The sequence below is a fragment of the Dermochelys coriacea genome, chromosome 3, assembly GCF_009764565.3.
Source record: "Dermochelys coriacea isolate rDerCor1 chromosome 3, rDerCor1.pri.v4, whole genome shotgun sequence".
NCBI lineage: Eukaryota > Metazoa > Chordata > Testudines > Dermochelyidae > Dermochelys > Dermochelys coriacea.
The window spans coordinates 63,301,260-63,323,563 of record NC_050070.1 but is presented as its reverse complement, the minus strand read 5'-3'; the positions used below and the strand labels follow the sequence as shown (position 1 = coordinate 63,323,563).

General features: G+C 42.4%; 1 protein-coding gene across 3 annotated transcripts in view; it reads right to left on the bottom strand.

Moving 5' to 3' along the window:
• Positions 1–22,304, bottom strand: part of BCKDHB (branched chain keto acid dehydrogenase E1 subunit beta) — a 321,362-nt gene that overhangs the window by 62,936 nt on the left and 236,122 nt on the right. The window contains exon 10 of one of the 3 annotated variants that reach the window (XM_043510556.1): positions 10,146–10,233. The exons of the other annotated variants lie outside the window; for them this stretch is intronic. Coding sequence (XP_043366491.1) covers positions 10,189–10,233 — 45 coding nt within the window. The 3' untranslated portion in view covers positions 10,146–10,188. Of the gene's footprint in view, positions 1–10,145; positions 10,234–22,304 lie in introns of those variants that run through there. 3 annotated transcript variants of the gene reach the window in all.

The window sequence follows — 22,304 nt, the reverse complement described above, 5'->3', positions numbered from 1 at the left end:
TGCACTGAAAATTCACCTTCACAAGAAGCTTAACACAAGAACTGTCAAGCCTTTCAGTGAACAATAGGTCTCAGCAGTAATCACACAATGAATTCCAGTTTTAAATCCTGGAGATTACACAACGTTTTTTTCTTCCAAAGAAAGAAGAACACTTTATAGCTTTTTATTTCAAAGAAACTCCTCTTCCCTTTTGGAAGTAGGTCAAACAATACTTGTTTCATTCGTTATTCTCAGACCTGAAAGCCGCCAACAAAATCTTCAGCCATGTTTCCTTTGTTTTTCCTACCTATCCGAGTCTCCTAAGTTTCCACAAAGCAGAAATTAAGCAGTTTTGCTCAAGGAAAATACAGGCAGTTAGCAGCAGGATCACTTTTAATCATGTGCTGCAGACTGTAAAGGTGGAATTAAAACAATCAAACAAAACCATTGCAAATGTTTCACATCAGAAATATGCACCAACCCGTCCATCTTCTTAGTATGAGATGCTCATTGCTGAAAATTTGTGGCAGAAAAAAAACAAAAAAGGCCCAGAACAAAACAGATTAGAAAATAATTTTGGTAACTTTGATGGAGGGTGAGATCCTAAAAGGAGCTGTCCGGTTTAAGGCTTGCTACCCCAGTACAGCCAGATGCCTTTGCATAAACTGTCAGGATTTCAGGAAATAGAGCCATCAGACAACGTGGCAGTTTGCAAAGTTTGAACAAGTGTACCAGTACTTTGAGGGGATGCAAATGACAGAGCCGTACACAACCTGGAAGAGAGCAAAAGGGTGTGTCCCTCTTGCTCTCTTGGGCCTTGTCTACACTACAAAATTAGGTCAAATTTATAGAAGTCGGTTTTGTAGAAAGCATTTTTATACAGTCGATTGTGGGTCCCCCCACACAAATGCTCTAAGTACATGTAGTCGGTGGAGTGTGTCCACAGTACTGAGGCAACCGTCGACTTCCGGAGCATTGCACTGTGGGTAGCTATCCCACAAATCCCGCAATCTCCACCACCCATTTGAATTCTGGGTAGAAATCCCAGTGGCTGATGGGGTTAAAACATTGTCGCGGGTACGTATCATCAGGACCCCCTTCCCTCCGTGAAAGCAATGGCAGACAATCATTTTGCGCCTTTTTTCTTGAGTTACCTGTGCAGACGCCATACCACGGCAAGCATGGAGCCAGTCACTGTATGTCTTCTGAGTGCTGGTAGATGTGGTACTGCATTGCTATACAGCAGCAGTTTATTGCCTTTTGGCAGCAGACAGTGCAGTATGACTGGTAGCCGTCGTTGACGTAGTCCAGGGTGCTCTTTTAACCGACCTCGATGGGCAAACATGGGAGTGACTCAGCCAGGTCATTTCCCTTTTAAGTTTCATCTCATGGCTATTCAGTCCTACCGGCAGTGCACTGTCTTTTAATTTGCTGCCAGCAGAAGACTATGGCCAGCAGTTGTACTGCACCATCTTCTGCCGAGCACACAGGAGAGGATGATGGCTAGCGGTCGGACTGCACAGTCTGCTGCCAGCAAGATGTATAAAGATAGATGAAGTAGATCAGAACAAGAAATAGACCAGATTTGTTTTGTATTCATTTTCTCCTCCCTCCCACCGTGAAATCAACAGCCTGCTAAACCCAGTTTTGAGTTCAATCCTTGAGGGGGACATTCTGTTTCTCGCAAAGCCACCCCCTTTGTTGATTTTAATTCCCTGTAAGCCATGTTGTCAGTTGCCCCTCCCTCCGCCAGAGCAATGGCAAACAATCGTTTCACGCCCTTTTCCCTGGATTGCCCGAGCAGGAACAGATGCCATAGCACAGCAAGCATGGAGCCCGATCAGCTCAACGCAGCAGTTATGACCATTGTAAAGACCTTGCACATTATCGTGCAGTGTATGCAGAACCAGCACCTGAAAAACCAGGCGAGGAGGCGACGGCAGTGCGCTGATGAGGACATGAACACACTTTTCTCTAAAACCGTGTTCCCCTGCAACTTGGAGATCATGGTGTTAATGGGGCAGGCTCATGCCGTGGAACGCTGATTCTGGGCCCGGGAAACAAGCACAGAGTGGTGGGACCGCATAGCGTTGCAGGTCTGGGATGATTCCCAGTGGCTCCGAAACTTTTGCATGGGTAAGGGAACTTTCATGGAACATTGTGACTTGCTTTCCCCTGCCCTGAAGCGCAAGAATACCAAGATGAGAGCAGCCCTCACAGTTCACAAACGAGTGGCAATAGCCCTGTGGAAGCTTGCAACGCCAGACAGCTACCAGTCAGTCGGTAATCAATTTGGAGTGGGCAAATCTACTGTGGGGGTTGCTGTGATGCAAGTAACCAGCGCAATCATTGAGCTGCTGCTATCAAAGGTAGCGACTCTGGGAAATGTGTAGGTCATACTAGATGGCTTTGCTGCAATGGGATTCCCTAACTGTGGTGAGGCTATAGATGGAACACATATCCCTATCTTGGGACTGGACCACCAGGGCAGCCAGTACATAAACAGCAAGGGGTACTTTTCAATGGTGCTGCAAGCACCGGTGGATCACAAGGGACGTTTCACCAACATCAACATGGGACGGCTCACGTCTTCAGGAACTCTGGTCTGTTTAAATGGCTGTAGGAAGGGATTTACTTCCCAGACCAGAAAATAAGTGTTGGGGATGTTGAAATGCCTATAGTTATCCTTGGGGACCCAGCCTACCCCTTAATGCCATGGCTCATGAAGCCGTAAACAGGCACCCTGAACAGTACTCAGGAGCTGTTCAACTATAGGCTGAGCAAGTGCAGAATGGTGGTAGAGTGTGCATTTGGACACTTAAAGGGTCGCTGGCGCAGTTTACTGACTCGCTCAGACTTCAGCAAAACCACTATTCCCATTGTTATTGCTGCTTGCTGTGTGCTCCACAATCTCTGTGAGAGTAAGGGGGAAAACGTTTATGATGCAAATCACCTGGCCGCTGAATACGTGCAGCAAGACACCAGGGCAGTTAGAAGAGCACAGCAGGAAGCGGTGAGCATCAGAGATGCTTTGAAAACCAGTTTCATGACTGGCCAAGGTACTGTGTGACACTTCTGTTTGTTTCTCCTTGATGAAAACCTGCCCCCTTGGTTGCCTCTAAATTCCTTATAAGCCACCCGCCCTCCCCACTTCGATCACAGCTTGCTTGCAAAGGAAATAAGTCACTATCATTTAAAAAACATGTATTCTTTATTAATCAATTATAAAAATAGGGAGATAACTCACAAGGTAGCCCGGGTGGGGTGTGGGAGGATGGTAAGAGGGAAGAAAAAGGCCACTTTAAAACTTATTGAATGCCAGCCTTCCTTTGCTTGGGCTGTCCACTGGGGTGGAGTGGTTGGGTGCCTGGAGCCTTCCAACCGGCGTTCTTGGGCGTCTGGGTGAGGAGGCTATGGAACTTGGGGAGGAGGGAGGGCGGTTAACCAGGGGGTGTAGCTGCAGTCTGTGATCCTGCTGCCTTTCATGAACCTCCACCAGACGCCAGAGCATGTCCGTTTGATCCCGCAGTAGCCCCAGCGTTTCCTCATGCCTCCTCTGATCTTCCTGCCGCCACCTCTCCTCACATTCATCTGCCACCATCCTGTACTCTGCTATTGTGTCCCTCCACACAGCTCTGTCAGTGCTGGACAATTGCATGAGCTGAGAAAACATGTCATCGCGCATGCGTTTTTTTCACCGCCTTATCTGAGATAACCTTTGGGACGGAGGAGGGAGGCTTGAAACATTTGCAGCTGTTGGAGGAAAAAAAGGGAGTGAAGATACATTTTACAGAACAATGGCTACACTCTTTCTTGGTGAACAACGCTATTTACATTACATAGCACATGTGATTTTGGTACAAGGTTGCATTTTGCATCTTATATTGAGTGCCAGCGGCTTTGGTGTTAGATCACACACGCAGGGCCAGGCAACCGAATTTGGCTTGCAGACAGCCATGGTAAGCTATAGTCTTTTGGTTTCTGCAACCTTCATAATAGCAGCCCCCTCCTTTCCCATACGAAGCAAAGCCCATTGCTTTTACTGCTGCAGTTTTCCTGTTAACATGCAGCAGCAGTAAACCCCCTCCCCTCATCCATTTCTCTGGGATGATCGCTTTTCCCCTTCCCCCACCGTGTGGATCATATCAGGGAAGATCCCTGCTAGCCAAACGCAAACAGCTCAGTACCAGTGGCCCCCCCTCCCACCGCCTGGCTAACTGCGGGGAGGATTTATTTTCAGCCACAGGCAAACAGCCCAGTAGGAACGGGCACCTCTGAATCTCCCCGTAATCAAATTCCCCTATTTCATTCAGGTTACCATGAACAATATCACTCTCCTGAGGACAACACAGAGAGATAAAGAATGGATGTTGCTTGAATGCCAGCAAACACCAGGACCATACGCTGCCAGGCTTTGTCATGCAATGATACCAGATTACTTGCTACCTATCAAGGAGGACGAAATAAGGCTGCTCTCCCCAGAAACCTTCTGCAAAGGCTTTTAGAGTAACTCCAGGAGAGCTTCATGGAGATGTCCCTGGAGGATTTCCGCTTCATCCCCAGACACGTTAAGAGACTTTTCCAGTAGCAGTACTGGCCACTAATGCAACCCAAGTCCTTGGGGCTACTTAATCATTAAAAAACATTTGCTTTTATAACATGTATTTAAAAAGGTACACTCACCAGAGGTCCCTTCTCTGGCTTCATTGGGTTGGGAGGGTATTTCACTCAGGGTGGTAAAAAGATCCTGGCTGTCGGGGAGAACGGTGTGCTGTGTGTTTTCCCCAAGCTCGTCGTCCTCCTCATCTTTCCCATCTGCAAAATCCTCAGCCATGGCAGAGTGTACCCCATCATTGGAGTCCACGGACAGGGGTGGGGTAATGGTGGCGGTCCCCCCTAAAATTGCATGCAGCTCAGCATAGAAGCGGCATGTCTGGGGCTCTGTCCCGGAGTGTCCGTTTGATTCTTTGGTTTTCTGGTACACTTGTCTGAGCTCCTTAAGTTTCACATGGCACTGTGTTGCCTCCCTAATGTAGCCTCTGCCCCTCATGGCCTCAGATTTTTTTAAATGGTTTTGGCATTTCGTCTTCTGGAACTTCTGGCTCAGTTTTAAGAGCTCACTTCTGCAGCTACCCTGGCTCTGATGCTATTATTCAATCAACTGAGAGTCCCATGTGTGTAGAAGCCACTTACCTGGGACCTGAGATAGTTCCAAATTAACTCAAGGTTTGTTCTGCAATATTGAAATCATTGGGACTACTCATCTGAATAAGTGCTACTCATCCTAACTGCTGCAGATGAAGTGATTAGAATCTCTTATATTGCACTGGAATTTTTCTTTAAATATACTCTACTATTAATCTGTTTCTGCTACAGCTACTAATACAGCACAATATCAGTTTTGGCAGTGGAAGACTATATTCTTGCTAACATCTACTGTTTTTTATTTCAAACACTGTTTGCATTGCCATCGCTGCAAACTGAAACCAAATATCAACTTTTTCCAATCAAATTTGCGCAGCTGTACATATTATAAAAGTTTTCATAGCATGTCTCATATCTTTTCCGTTTATCATTTCATCTTAACTCGGCTATGCCGTATTTTTCTTTAAATTGCTATTAAACAAAACCAGATAATTTTGGCACATATGTAGACAGTATCAAATTGTGGTGTAGATAATGTAAAGGGAAAACCTAACGGTCAGTGACAGAATTTCTCTAGCACTGGACAAGAACTTTAATTCATTCCTCTTGCTTTTTATCAGCTTGTCACTGTGGATTAAATACAGCGCACAACACAGTGTTATCAGAAAAAAACTTCTATTACAAATCCACAAAAGTATAACCTTCTCAGAGTTGCCAAAATATCTAACATCCCATCCTCCTACATGTATCGCATACAGGGTAAAGTTTGCTATGTCTAAATCCCTAGCATTTTAACTAAATAATTAATTCCTCATAAAAACTGATTTTATTCACACAGTATCAAAATTACGTTCACATGTACTCTGACAAAAATGTTAAACTAAGGTAAATAATAAACAAGCAACTTTGAACAGATTACTTCACTAAAATCTGAACATTGCTCAGATATGAAACTCACTCCTTTTTGGTAGAGAAAGATGTCTGGATGGCAATTTACTGTAATCCTGGGCTATCCTGTTCACCAGCCTCTAACTCTATTGTGCATAGCTCATCGTTAATAATGCTTACTTGGGGGAGTGTGTGTGGGGGGGAAAGAGTACAGTATGTGTAGAGAAAATAATCAAAGAAGAAGAAAAGGGAAAGCATTCTTCATTCCAAATTTTAATTTTTTCTTATTCCTAAAGAAATCTTAAGTACATTTAAAACAACAAATTCCTGAATATTCTAGAAAAAAGAAAAGGAGTACTTGTGGTACCTTAGAGACTAACAAATTTATCTCAGCATAAGCTTTCGTGAGCTACAGATCACTTCATCGGTGCATCCGATGAAGTGAGCTGTAGCTCACGAAAGCTTATGCTCAAATAAATTTGTTAGTCTCTAAGGTGCCACAAGTACTCCTTTTCTTTTTGCAAATACAGACTAACACGGCTGCTACTCTGAAACCAGAATATTCTAGGTATAATACATTTGCAAGGCAAATATACATCCGACCTCTACCCCCGCAAAGCCTGACAAGATCATTTCACCTTGAAGGAGTAAAACACAATGCTGTTCACCATGCAACTCCTGCTATCCCAGCAGGAATAACTGCATCCCTCTACTTGTCCATAAATGATTTAATTCAGGGAATCTTCATGAAGAACACACAAGTGTTCTTTCTATTTATAAAGCACCTGAGACTTGAGACATCTTAGAATAATGAACACACACAAATCAACAGACTGAGGATAACTGGTCAAATCCTGCTCACTGTACTCATATATATAGTACTGAGTTCAAATCCATTGTTTCAGAGTTACTCTCCCAAATAACTTTTAATAGCCTAATCCTCCTTCCACTGAAACAAATAGGAGTTTTGCTACTGAATTCCATCACAGCAGGATAACAACTTTAAAAATATAGAGTGAAATGTAAAGCTCCTGTCGACTTCAGTGGGGTCAGAATTTCACCCATGAACAGAAATAGCACATTAAACCAGGTAGGTTGATGTCACTGTCAGTGAGTTATGATGCTTGTTTCTTATCTTTTTTTTTTAATTAAAGGAAAGGTGTAAAAAGAAAGTAATTATGATTTTTAAGGTCTATGTTAGTTTTTTTAAACAGATTTAAATGCCTTATCCATAAATGCATCATTTAATTTGTTTATTTTCAAAGGTAAAAATGTAAAAACATTTAGATTAAGTAGGCAGCAATTTTTGACAAAAAAAAATATGCTTCTAAATCTATATTTAGGCATCTAATAAGTGGCCTGACTTTCAACAGTGATGAGCACTCGGAAGCTCCCACTGAAGTCAATTGAAATGTACATGAGCTTCATTGGGAGTTGTGGATGCCCAGCACTTTTGAAAGTCAGGCCATATATTTAGGTATCTAAAATACATACAGTTAGAAGCCTAATTTTAGGCACCCATATTTAAAGAAAGAAAAAAAAAGGCCATAATCTTTTCTTTTACCACTTTCAAAATTTTTTTAAAGAAGAAATACTAAGCAGTGAGTGGCTCCAAGTTAGGGAGTCTGTTAGGATAACTGCAGAATATCACAGAATACATTAAAGCCAAACGTTCAAAAAATACCCAGAAATGTGGGTACCTCCATCTCTGAGTGCCTCACTTGAGACCCACAACAGTGGCCTTTTATTCAGAGGACTGAGCAAGTGCTCAGTAAATAGACATATCTGTTAACCCATGTGTACCTCATGAAATTGTCTATAGTTCTTTTGGAAAACTAATCTACAATAGCGGCACTACTTGTTTTCCCCATGTGACTCAAAGGAAGGGTCCTGTCTTTGCTGCTGCTCCTGCCAATCAATTTAGTACAGGTGTCATTATGAAATGAATTAACAGTGCCATCTCAGCAGAATGTATAACACATTATTTACTTTATGTTCTACTGGCCACTGATGATGACATGCTAATGGATAGCTGCTATATAGATTTACTTACTTCTCCTCATGTATAACAAGAGCCAGTTATTTATTGGGTTATCTAAATGGGGACCTATCAAATGCAATGGGCCAAATTCATCCCTGAGGTAACTTCACTGAAATCAGTGTCAGGAAGGTACACCAGGAATGTTGCCTAATGTGAGAAGGACTCTTTGAAAAGGATCCAGTGAAGATACTTTTAATATAAAATTTGGTCACCACAACATGCTGTCTCAGCATTTTTATTCATTCTGTTTTGAGAGCAAACTATTTAATTTACTATAATGTTGTTCCTACATTCAGGACAGTTAACTTTTTTTTTTTTTTAAACATACCCATTTTTTCTGCCAAAAACAGAGAGAAAACGTGGAAGTATTTGTTTTAATAGCACCCTATCCACCAAACTGTACTGCTCTGCCAATTGATAAGAAAAAGATGTTGCATTTTGGGCCAACCAACCTTATAGTGCAGATGCTGAAGTAAAAGAGATGAGATACTATAAAAGAGGAACTCAGGATGAAAATTCCCACTAATGTCGATGGGGGAGGGGCAGAATTTCATCCTCAGTGATTTAAGGCCAAAACTAGGGCTGTGACAGAGGAGCCACACTGCACCAAGAAAGTGCCCCGGAGGTCTCCCAAACTTGTACTTCTCACCATATAAGGTCATCTAGGTTGTTTATAATTGTATCTTTAATCACCGACGTGTGACCATTTTACCTAGTACTGTAGCTAGGCTCATTGGTCTGTAATTCACAAGGTCACCCCTAGCACCATTGTTAAAAGCAAGTACAACTCCAGCATTCTGGGATAGTTGCTCATTTAAAACACTTAGTACAATGGGAGTGAGAGGAAAGCAGCATGTCTCTCCCCACCTCCCTGCTGGTGTTTTCTATCTAAGGGGGATGCTGTATCGCCCACATGGGCCTTAGGACCAAGAAGCCCCATATTTCCAGACTCAGTGGTCTAGATGATTAATAAGAGCAGCGCTGTGATCAGCATCCTGCCTGCTCTACTGGATAAAATGCAATAATTCTCTGATGACAGTGAGTGAAAAGTCTCTTTCAAGCCAAAATATCTCAGGAACTATTCCAGCTACCCTGGTAAATTTTTCCAAAATCAGAAACTTCCATATATAGATTAAGAAAACATGTTTTTTGGCTTTTTTAGAGACAACTTGTTAATTTTTTGAAGAGTGTTTTGGGCTATATGTGTTTTAGAAAGTGAACATTTCAATTTTGGCAGCTTCTTTGAAACGCAGACTTTCCTATCTGACTCAGACATGTTTGATATTAATTCTCCATCAACTTTTACTCTTTGTGAGATAATTGCAGACAGAATTTTCTTGTGCTCTGTATGGATATCATCTAAATTTCCTTCTAGAAATAATGTTAAACAAAAACTCCTCCATATACAGATACCTGTGACACTGAGGGTCTTTCAATGACATTTCCTCAGCTGCAGTACCTGTAGCACAGCCAGTAGATTTTAAATCGAGCTTTCACAGACTCCTGTGTTGTGACGAACACAGCACAACTATTTTAAGCAGCTTTGGTGGTATCTATAATGTAGGAAATACCTATATGTGGCTACTGTTCTTAGTATAAATAGGAAAGTGCTTCATGTTCATTTTCTTTTATGCTAGTGCTACGGCAGGTAAGGTAGGTGGGTAACCCATCACCAGCAATCTAGAGCACTGGGAATGTTAGGATCTCAGAAATGTATGTAACATATTTTATAGTCCCTCCTTTCTTAGGATTATCTTTATTTCCAGTCAACCAGAAGGTGACTGAAATTGATAAGCCTTTTGTTCTTAGGGAACAGTCCTGCTCCTACAACTACCATTCAGGAACTTAGTATCAGCAGGTAGCACCCTATAGTTTTAATAATGGGTAGTTAGGGTATCACTGAGTGTTTCATAGAAACTACATGTGAAGTGAGAATGATATTCTCTGGAATTGGGTTGTTAAGGAATCAACTGTAATTCCCTCATGATCCGATGTAGAGGATTATGGGATGTTACCTACTTCCCCAGCTCATTTCCATGCTGTAATCAGTTCAGATCAGGATTGTTTCTTGCCTCTTGCTGTCCTATATGTGGATGTGCACATTACTTCACTTCCTCCCAAAAGACCAATTACAGTTAGACTATAAGCAGCTGTGTATCTTTCTGCAGGCCCCAAAATCTCTGCAAGTGGGGAGAGAAGAGCTGCCACTTGAGAACTCAGCATCATCCTAATATACTCTATATTCACTGGACCAGATTTGTGCTTTAAGAAATGGGTTACAATAAGAGACTTACTCAGGTAGTGTCCTCAGGGACAGGAGACCTCTTTGCAAGAGTGTAGCATACATCCCCCTGTGCTAGCCTAGAAATCAATACAGCTTCTACCTTCTCCTCCGACCCTATGCTAGGGTAGCCAAGAACTGTAGCTTGAAACAATCCTGGCACTCAGGAAAGGTGAGGAGTGAAACTGTGTCTAACCACCACACAAGGGAGCAAGAAACAATGACAGAAAAAAGACTTTCTGCGTGACTCCTACCACCAATGAACACCTGTGCAGAGGTAGTCAAACGCAACCCTTCTATGTATAGCTATATAATTTTATATATGTGTACACGTCAATGTATATTTTACACACATATGAGAAGAAATGACTTATAATATGGAAGACAACAATGGACCCCTTACATGAAAACACAGATGGCACTGTATTATGAAGTACATCTCTTCCTACATATAATGCTGCTTCAGCCACATCATTAATATAAAAAGATAACCACAGGAAAGTATCAAAATATGAAACAAAAAATATTTTTTAAATGAATCAATGCTTTAAAAAAACCTAAAAGCTTCACCATGCAGCATGTGCTTCAGAAAAAAATTCCATGTAGTGAGTGATCTATAAGTACGTATGTGAATCTGACAAGCACTTATTTTTTCCTATTAACTTCAGGCACAATGACTTAAATAAATAGTCGGACAAAACCAGCAATTTCTAGGGAATTAGCACACTCCGCTGATGTGCTGTGAGGAATGAGGCCAAAGGCCAAGTGATTTCAAACCCAAGAAGTTTATTATTGCTATGATGAACTGAAAATTAGTACAGAAAAAAACCGTTTCCATGCTTTTACTAGGGATCATTGGGCATGACATCGACAGCTAATCATAAGGCTCTACTTCCATTCAGCAGTTAAGCAAAGCCATAATTCATTCTGGTTTATTCCTTATGCTAAGCAAAATAAAATGTTATCAAACCTTGCATTATTAGGTTTTTGAAGCATAAAAGAAGTTAAAAGTGTTCCACGATGTCTTAATTATTTTACAGAGCTGCTGCTTTACAGCAGAGCCTGTCATAGTCAATCTATGTCAGATTAAAATCATAGGGTTTAAAAGCAATGTGAAGCCAATTAAAATAGAAGGGATTTTTATATTAATTTGAATTAAACACCAAGTCAGTGATTTGACAGCATAATATATAGGCCTGCTCAGTATCAACTATAACAACCTAAAATGACTACTGAAGAGTTCATAACTCAGATAGCTGCCTGAACTAATCATTAGTTATGTTTACATAACAGTTTAAAAAATGCTGATGTTACTGAACCACAATAAGCTACTAGAGATAAAATGGAAAAGATCACCACATCACAGCCCAGAAAACACAAGTCCTAGAGTCATGGGAGGTTTGGAGGCTTCCCCCTCCTCCCCACTAAAATTTATTATGGATCAAAAACTTCTCATTTCTATCAACTTTGTGGGATATGGTAAATTTATGGTTAGAAGCACAACATGGTTCTAATCAGATGAGTCTGAATTAAAATTATATTTTTTGCAGCTGTAAACTGTACCATAAAGAGAAAGCATAATACAAAACACATTGTTTTTTCTAGAACAGCAAATTCTAACAGTTGGAGTGAGATGCAAATGCTAAACCCACTAAAAGGGGAAAAAACATTAAAAATTAAGGCCCATATTCATTTCAGTTCTGCTTCGGTGGCCATAATTTTGGTTCTTTTCAGAATCTGTGCAGTGAAGGCCAAGCGCATTGACTGAAGTTATAAATCACAGTGGATAAACATATATGTACCAGTACGACAATGGTGCTGGAGTTCAGCCTTAGGCAAATGAACATTTGGCGTGCCAGATTAAATACCAGCACAAGGAAATACATTCTTAATAAATAGGGCAAGAGTGTACTTCACAATATACACTCTATTGATTAAGATGAATCCAACCTTTAATTTGTTCCACAGTCAAGAACTTTCAGCATTACATAACCACAAAGAATATACTTCTCTCAATATATCTTACTACTGAACTACTTTCTACTGTCCTGGGATAAACTTCTTGTGCCTTTGCACACACGTGCATAACTAGTTTAAAAGAATCCATCTGGATCCTTGCATGCCAAAAGTAGGAAAACCGGTTCAGACTGGAAGAGACAAAGGGGATGTTACTGGGGTGGAAGAAATGCTGTCCTCTGCCTCACCATCAACGCAGGTTTAAAATGGGGCAATGATGAGGCAAAAATGGAGAGGAATTTTCTTGGCATTGGGCAGAGCAAACTGATTTATTCAGTGACTCTTGAAAAAGTGTGCAAGAACAGAGAAATACTGCAAAAAGTTTTTCTTCTTCCCATTTAATGTTTCTCAAATAAGTGACAGTTCTGAGTGTCTACTGCATACCACAAATGTTTGTCTCATAAAATTGGTGTGCAAATTCAGACCACCCCAATATTTCTGTTAATTAATTTCTGTTTATTTTGTATGAGCTTGCCAAGATCTCTGCCCACCTTGTCAGCTTGTGCCTGTTGACTCGTTGAGTCACCTCTTATGGGCTAAGTAATCTAGTTTGAAAAATACAAGTGTGGTGCCTTTTGCAGATTTTCCTCTGTAAGTAAGGAGGGGAAATAGTAGCAAGAAATACTAAACTGATCATGAAATACATTTTAAAATCTTATCAGAGGAACTGCATATTTATTAACTTACATAAAAGTGAAAACTTTAATGTAAGAAAATTTGATGCAAGACTTGAACTATTACATTAGCATAGAAAAAATTTTAAGAACTGATTCAACAAGCTTTTATCATTATTCATCCTACAATACAAACACACAAATAAAACCACCAAACACAAGCTACAGTGAGCAACTTTATCTCAGTACTCACTTCACTCTCTCTTCTCAATGAGTAAAAGCTGCTAACTTCTCAAACTCTAATGATATCACTCACTTAAACACCAAATCCCATTCTGCCATATACTTTATTCTCTATAGTCACTGTTTTTAAAGACACTTTGAAATAACAGATTTCACTACTTTGGAGTGGGAAAATGGTTACTATCACTATGAACAGGTTAGCGGGAAATGTGACAAGGAATTATCATGGATAGAGCTGTGGGTTTCTCAGGGAGTACAGATTCTGGGGGAGGCAGCATAATACATTTATTCTCATACACTGAGAATGACCCCACAACTCAACTAGTGACTTTGTCACTCCTGTATCTGCCTCCCTTCAGGTCAGGAGAAAATGTTCTTCTGTACAGAGCTCCCAACAGTAGTTCTCCCCAGCACAAGTCTAGACAACAAATGTTCATTGAGTTTATGAGAGAAAATAAAAGATCACAAAATAAATAATTTTAAATACATACATTTAAAGCAAAAGTGCAAAAAATGACAAAGGCAAAGCTAGACAGGCTTGAATGGAGAAGTCTGAAAATATTGCCTTCATCACAACATAAATGAACAAAGCTTCTCAGTCTAAAAGCTGTCAGAATTTCCTTTGTCTTACCAATTTACAAGTTCCAGCTAGTTTCTTGGTGGGTGAAATCACTGACCGCTCAGACCAGGATTTTATACTGTGTCTCATAACTCATCAATAAAAGCTGTGCATCATGTTCCATTCCTTCACCCTTCCCTTCTTTTTATGTCCCTATTGTGCCTTAGATCATGAAGTCAAATGGTTATCCTCAACAGTACTCAGAAAGGGCCACATATGGCTCAGTTCTGCAATGTACTGAGCACTATGGCATGTGATCCAGCAAAGCACTTAAACATGTGCTTAACTTTAAGAAAACTGGTGGCTCCACTGAAGTCTTTAATTACACAATTATGGATAATTTACAAGACCTTTGCTTTCACCAATACACAAACAACTTTGCCTCATTCATGGTGCATCATTTAAACTGCACAATAAAGCAAGAGCACTGCACAAAAAGAGTATGTGATTATATCAATCATAATTAGGGCCCTACCAAATTCATGGCCATGAAAAATGTGTCACAGACCATGAAATCTAATCTTCCCTGTGAAATCTGGCTATTGTAGGGGAGACCAGATTTCACAGAGTTGGGTGGCTGGAGGGCAGTGGCTGCTGGCCAGGAGCCCAGCTCAGAAGGCAGTGCTGCCACCAGCAGCAGCCACAGAAGTGAGGGTGACATGGTATGGGGGTCATCACTTGGTGGGGGGGCAGTGCTGGCCTCATAGGTGGGTGAATGAGTGACCAGATCATGGTGGGGGGGGGTGCCACGGTCACCCCCCACACACAGCCAGCCTAAGGCCCCTTTAACTTTTAAGTACTGGGCCTGGAGCCAGGGAGAGGCAGGGCTGAGGGTGCTCCAGCCAGGGATCCTACTGTGCACTGGGCTCCAGCTGCTTGTTCTGGATGGGCTGGTGAGGTGAGCTTCCTCCTCTTCTGCATGGGCTGCTCCAAAGGCTGGGTCAGACCCATCTCCGGGAACCTCCTCCAGCTGCAGAAAGCTCTCCGTGGCTGCCCTCTGACTGCCCAGCTCGGAAGGCAGCAGCACAGAAGTAAGAGTGACAATACTGCAAACACCCACCCACACACACACAATAGCCTTGAGACCCCTGCCCCATTACTCTGTTTTGGGTCAGCACCCCCGGTTACAATATCTGGCTTGTAGTTGGGACAGAACAGCAAAGTCTATAAGCCTAGGCCCTCAGGCAGGGTGGGGGCAGCAAACAGTCATGGATCCTGGCTCTGGTGGACCACCGACAAAGGCAGGCCTTGTGGCCTAGAGTGGAGACCCCGTCACGCCTGGGTGAGACCCGGGTCCACCTGACTCCCAGCCCAAGGCCCTAACAGTGGGAGAATGATCCACCACTGGGTCAGCGGGGCATCCAGCTGCAACACGCTAGCCAGCTGTCATTCAGCAGCACACTGAGCTATGTTCAGCTTCCCTCAGTCACTTTCTACACTCCCATCCTGGGGGATACCTGGGGCTGTCATTTGTCTTGCAAGGGTAAACAGCTAATGGCAGCCCCAACAGCTTCTTGGCATCTCTGGCAACCCAGTAACTTTGGCAGTCCTTCCAACAGACTAACTGGTTGGTGATCTGCTCTGCCTGAGGGCCTGGGCTCCAAAGTTACTGACTGTACTACCCCACTGAGTGGCAGAGGCCTGGTGCTAATTCCCATTGAACTGTGTCCCTCTAGAGGCATTGTAGCAAGGGGCATGGCCTCCCTTCCAGACGGACAGAGAGGGACACCCACAACCCACCCTACGGCTACCTACTTCAAGAGAAAACCAGTGATTTTGGCCGATTTTAAAACAAAACTCTAAATTTTTCTTCAAACTTGGTTTGTTTTGTAGATCTCAATGACACGGGAGATCCTGAGTGACTTCATTTTGTTTCTTTGCCAACATCTGTTAAGCAAGTACATCACTAAGGTACCATTCCACCATTAGCTGAAGGGTGTTTGGTCATGTAGCACTGAAATTGGCAGGGAAAATCAATGATGAGGCAACTGTTGATCATGAGACAGGGTATATTAGAAACTGTTGCAATATTGCCAGTAATGAAGTAGTTGGTGATCATGAGGTTGGGTACATTAGAAACAATATTGTGATATGGTACGCCCTCTACAGAGTTCCGACAGAAAGATACTAGCAAAAGCAAGCCAAGCAAATGTCAATCAAGTCTGTCAGCGGAGTATATAGGAGTATATTAAGAGCTTCTCTTTGTCGTGGCTTCTACGGTGCTGTGTGGTGCAGGGTGACAGACTGGGAAACAGATTTATCTGATCGCAGTAGGTATGCCTCACTGGACCATCCAGCAGGGGGCAGAGCTTACTTACTTGCTGTAATTGTAGTCTAGGATCATATATTTAAATCCCATTGTAGTTTTTAATATATTGTGTGGCAGAGCTCTTTCTCCACCTGAGTGGGTTCCACACTTCCTCTTAGCAGCAGGCTGGGGGATTCCTCTCTCCCTAGCAATTTCTCCACACCCGTGGGTTACTGTCCCCACCTTGTCTGAGCAGGGGTTCCCCCTGGCCACCCTGCCACTACCTCTTCCGGGCATAGTAGCAGCAGGCCAGGCACCTAGTTCAGTCTCTCCCTCTGGCGGGGTTTCTTCTCCCCAAACCTCTGGGGCCCGGAGGGGCTGGGTTTCCCCTGCGCTTCACCTCTGTACCTGTGAGGTCTGTCTCCTGCATTTGTCAGTATCTGCCCTATCCAGCTCTCCAGTAGCATGCCAGCTTCCAACAGCTCCTATTGCGTGCACCTATTTGACTGGAGGGGACGCTTTTAATAGGTTCCGGCAGGCCCTTGATTGGCCCCAGGTGTCCTAATTAACCTGGAGTGACCCCATCACAATCCTTAAAACCACCTGGTCTCTCTCAAACTTGACTGAATTGCTCTGGGGAAAGGCCAGCTTTTAACATAAGCAAGATTTGTCCCTCTTTGTAATCACCTCATATGACCTGGGTGCCACTGCACTGCCCACAGCTCCTTTAGCCCACTCATTATGGTCTCTCTCTAATGGCTGGATCCTCACATGAGTACCTGTCTCCCGAGCTAGTACGTCCTTGGATGATTCGACATACTCTTGTGTCTGTTTTCTCTGATTGTTGGCCATCTCAGTGGTGTTTCCATCCTTCTGGCTTCTACAGGTTTTCCCTCACTGGTAGCAGGGTTTTGGAGCTTCATCCCATCAATGTCTGCAGTGGACTATTCTGGTACCCTGTGAATGTTCCTGTGTGCCAAAAATATTAACAAGGGGCCTGAACCAGAAAACAAAACCAAAAGCCCAGCATTGTGCAATATTCTTGTAGCTATTTTCATAGCTGATTACACCTAACTAGTACTCTGTGGGTATACTCAGGAGGTAATGTGGTGGCCATCTCCCATTGGAATGCAAAGTCCTTGACTTCTTCTGAGGCAAACTGGGGTCCATTGTCGGTGAATGACACAGCTCGCAAAGTTTGCCAGTCACTGACTTGCTTCTTGTATCAGGAAGAGCATCAACCTCCTAAACACTAGAATAATAGTCCACTGTAAACAAGTACTGCTTTTCACTGAAAGCAAATAAGTCAGCTCCCACTTTTTCCTATAGTCAGGTGGGCAGCTCATGTGGTAACAAAGTCTTTCTGCTTTAGGTTATACACAACTGCCAAGTGTCACACCCTTCTATAAGGAGCGGAATTGTATATTTATTCCCAACAGTAAACACACCTTTTAGCCCATCTAAGACAGTTGTCAATGCCCAGGTGTGAGGCATGTATTTTTTTGCATAACACCCTTATGTCATGAGGTGGGAACAACAGCTCTGTCCTCAAAATATGATTCCATCCTGTACACCCACCTCATATTTAATTTGAAAGTATGGTTCTGCTCCTACTGGTTCTTGGCTTTTGCCTTCTGGCCACCGTGCTAGTATTGCTCTCCCGTCTGCCTGTAATTGGATGTCCTTTTCCATGGCCTCTTGGATGTCCATCAGCTTTTTTGTTGAAACTTGGAGATTTAATCCATTAGCAATGCTGCACTATGTCCTTATCTCTTTCCCTCAGTTTGCTGATGCTAGGTATTTATGCCCTGCTCCAAGTGTCAGCTTTCACCAGTAATCACCCAGGACAATATGTGATCTCTACCTGGTAGCGCTGGAGGAGCATCAACATGAGCTACAATCTCTTTGGGGCACTAAGTAGGGGCTTTGCCATGACTGGCTCTAGTGGACTGCGGTCTGAATGCATTTTTACTGGATGGCCATAGGTGTACTTGCCTATAGATTTAATAGATGGAATCACTCCACTCTAAATACCACACCCTGAAGTACTTTTTCCTATTTGGGTGTACCTCTGATCAGTCTCTGACCGGATTCTGCTGGCAAATGCAACTGGCTGCTTCTACAAAAGAGGTACACCCACTCCTTTTTCTGATGCATCACACTGGAGTGTCAGTGGCTTTCCTGGGTGATAGTACTTCAGGACAGGAGCATATACTATCATTTGTTTCAGCATGTTAAATGCTTGCCATTGGGGACCTGCCCAGTCCCACTCAACATCCTGCCTTGTGAGCTGATGTACGAGTTTCACTATTGCAGCCAGAACTTGGACAGAAGATTAATCATTCCTATTAAGCGCTGTACCCCTTTCCTATCAACTGGAGCTGGCATATCTCTGACTGCCTTAATCTTGTTTGGATCAGCTTCCAGTCCCTCTGCTGTAAACAGTCCAATGTATGTCACCTCACACTGTTTGATTCACATTTTGGGGGTGAGGGGTAGTTTTACGTTCTTGTCCCTGCATCTCTGTAAAAAAGCTTGTAGTTTTCTGTCATGGTCTTGTTCAGCTTCTATTTCCTTACTCCTTTCACCTACAATGGAGTATATCACTTGCAATTATTTTCACCCCCAGCAGTCCTTCCAATGCTTGGATGAGTCTTCCCTTACAACTCTGGTGCAAAGCTTATACTCATTAGCATGCACAGTCATCTGAACAGACCAAATGGTACTGCAAATGTTGTCAGCATGCTGAACTCTTTATCCAGGCTAGTATGTCAAAACCTGTTCCTCCTATCTCAGACCATAAGGATTCTGGCTTTTGAAAGTTCTGGCAAGATGTCATCAATTGTAGGCAGTGAATAGTGATATTTTTTCAATACCTGGTTCAGTAGCTTTGGGTGAATACAGATGTGTAATTTGCCTGATGGCTTCTTTATCTCCACCATGCTGTTTACTCAGGCTGTACTGGCCTCTACAAGTGCAGACTTTGAGCACCTTGCATACTGAATTATGTGATGCCACTGGGATTTTCCTTTGTGGAAAGTACACAGGTTCCAATGTAGGTCTACTTCCAGCTGCAACTTTCCTTAAAGCACCTGTTGCCTTTGAAAGCATCCCCAGATTCTTATAAAATTGTTCTTATTGTTCATGGGACTCCCACTTTTGGTTTTTGCACTGCAACTATAAAATTCTGATGCTGTACCCTGATCAAGTCTATGGCTTGTCTGGCTTTGTTCCTTAAGAAGGGTCTGTGGTGCTTCTCATCCACCACCACAAACTTCAGTTAGTATCATCTTATTTTTTGGGTTAGTTACTATGAGGTCACATTTTCCTTTGGGCTGCTTTATGCTCTCATTGTACATTATTAGAGCACGCCTGCTCTTTGTAATGGGTTTGTTCAAGTCCAATTCACTCTAAGAAATCATTTTGCACAAGGTCTAGCTGTCCTCAGCTGAAATCACGCAGGGAGTTTCCTTATTAACACTGTTGCATGCAGAGTTTGGTACTGTCCCTTGTTGCTTTTCTGTTCCAACACCCTTACCCTGATATGCTCTCAGACTCAAAGAGAGAGTCATGATGTCACCATCACTGTCTGACTGAATCTTTCTTGGACCTTCCTCTGCTCTGGCACACATTGCTAAAATGGTTCAACTTGCTACATGACTTGCAACGTTGTCCTTGTGTGGGGCACTTCTCCCTTACCCACTCATGCTGTCTCCTACAGTAAATGCATCTCACTATGGGTATGGAACCCTGGTTGCCTGCTCTCCTGTTGTCTCACTTCATGTACTTCCGGGGGCGTGGTGTCTTCTAGGGCTTTAATCCTTTCTCTGGAAGCTTTTGCTGAATGTCCCATCTGTTTAATGAGAGATTGCTTTCCCAGAGCAGCTGCTCCCACACATGGTGATTCCAAGTACTGCAGATTATCTTGTCCCATATCAGGGAGTGTGTTAACTCCGCAAAATTTCATGTAGCAGCCAGTGTACATAAAACAGTAACACGGGATCTACCCCTTTCCCTGCAGATTGGTCTCTATTGAAAACTGAGTCGCTTCACAGTTTTGTTCTGCTTTGGGGAGCAACAGTTACCCAGGGCCCTAAGATTGTTATAAGGCTTGAGTTTCAGAGTGCTATAGACCTCTATGCCTTGTTCCTCAATAAGTGAAAGTCACACTTCTACTTTCCTGCTGCTATCGTTCTTCTGTCTGGTCAGGTCTGTGTATAGCTTGAACTCCTTCTACTGGGCCCATCACTGGGTTAGGTTTGTGTCTGCAAAATCCACAGCTCTGGGGGGCTTCAGACCAAGTTCCATGGTTCATGCTGCCAGCTGCTGCACTGCAGAGAACTCACAGCTCAGATGCTGCTACCATGTTTCATTAGCAAAGAGTGAAGTTGAATGAACGTTAATATGTACAAGTAAACCTTTATTAAATCCCGCACACTGTCAGTGGAACTTGGAACACTGGAGGAGTTAGAAGCAAAGCAGCCATATGGACAGAGCATTGCACAGGATTTAATAAAGTTCTACTTGTTCAACTGGTGTCCTGTCAACAACAGTTCTTCCAGGGAACAGGGACCCTCTGACCCCAGTTCCACTGATTATGATACAACACCCACTTAGGAAAATCCAAATGATTAAAGTTCTTTCTTTAGATCCCTGATCACCTTTATGCTGCACCCTCAGCTCCAGCTCCTGATTCAACAATAAGATCATTTAAAAAAAAAAATAAGCCCAATCTTGCAGCCTATTACTCTCCCGACTAGTCCCTCTGAAGCCAATACATTACACTGCCACACATTCACTCACTAGCAGAATAAAGGTGAGATGTAGTAACAGAGTCAAAAAGCTTGAGAGACATGGTCGCTGTTTAGGGGTCAGATAAAGAAGCAGATAAACAGGCTATTTTGCAAACACAGAGATTGCTCAATAAAGATCAAGGATCCATTCCTTATTCATGCAAATATCTGCATTGGTCTTCGCTTATAACATTTCTGGAATCCCACAGGCCTCTGTTAAGGCCTGGTCTACCTTTAAAATTTAGGTCAACCTAGCTACGGCACTCAGGATTGTGAAAAATCCACACCCTGGAGCAACTTAACTATGCCGATCTAACCCCCAGTATAGATGCAGCTAAGTTTTCAGAAGAATGCTTCCATTGACACAGCTACTGTTGCTTGGAGAGATGGTGTTCCTACAGTGATGAGAAAATTCCTTCCATCATGGTAGGCTGTGTCTACACTGCAGGGTTATGCCAGCATAGTTATGACACAGTAGCTGTACTGCTATAGTCCCTGTAACATAGACCTGGCCTAAATCTCTTACTTTGTAAAATTGTTGCGTCTTTCTACCTCACTTTTGTTTTGTTAGTGAATGACTGTTAAATTGGACAACGTGCCCTGTGGGTTTGAAACATTCTATACTTGACAAGCTGGAATCCTCCCTCAGTGAATACTGTAAAATATTGATTATTGTTTTCAAATATTCAAATATTTCAATTATATTCAAATATTCAGATATTTTACACTTTGTGTTAGCTAAATGTGGGTCCAATTTCAGTTCAAGCAAAGTTCAGTTCAGGTGCCAAGCTTCCCTGCAGCTCAAGAGGGTTCAGAGCTTCTGTTACAGTTCAGGACCATCTCTTTAAAGTGTACAAAAATGTGAGATGTTTATCATAATAAGCCTCTTTGAAAATAACCTGGGTGGTTTTATTCACCTTTTTCCTCATGAGAGACCTCACAGCAAGGATGGAACAACAATATGGAAATTTACCATCTACTCCAACTGGACTCTGTGCTGAAGTCTCATTACTTCCATGTGTAAAAAGAAGTTAAAGCCAACTACAATACCCAAGATTTCTGGCATTCTTAGTCTGTGCTACATCCAGTAAAAATGAATTTCCCTTTTACTTTTTAATTTTATGGCACAATCATATCAGACATACAGTTCTTAATTCACTGTACAGGGAATACGTGTTATAAATGAATAATAAAGCTAAGTCTTTATTATGCCTAAAGCTATAGTCTGCCAAAAAGGAGTTATGACAGAGAATGTGTTTCATAAATTATATTTCAATTTAAACAAATCTGGTACGTTTTTAAGTATGGATATTATTATCTGTTCATACGAATTATTTTTAAGAAAGTTAAGAAATTGACAAAATTTTTAAAGAAAGACAAACAATAATGATCATTTATTATAAAAAAAGAGAATTCAAGCTGAACCAATTAAGTTAT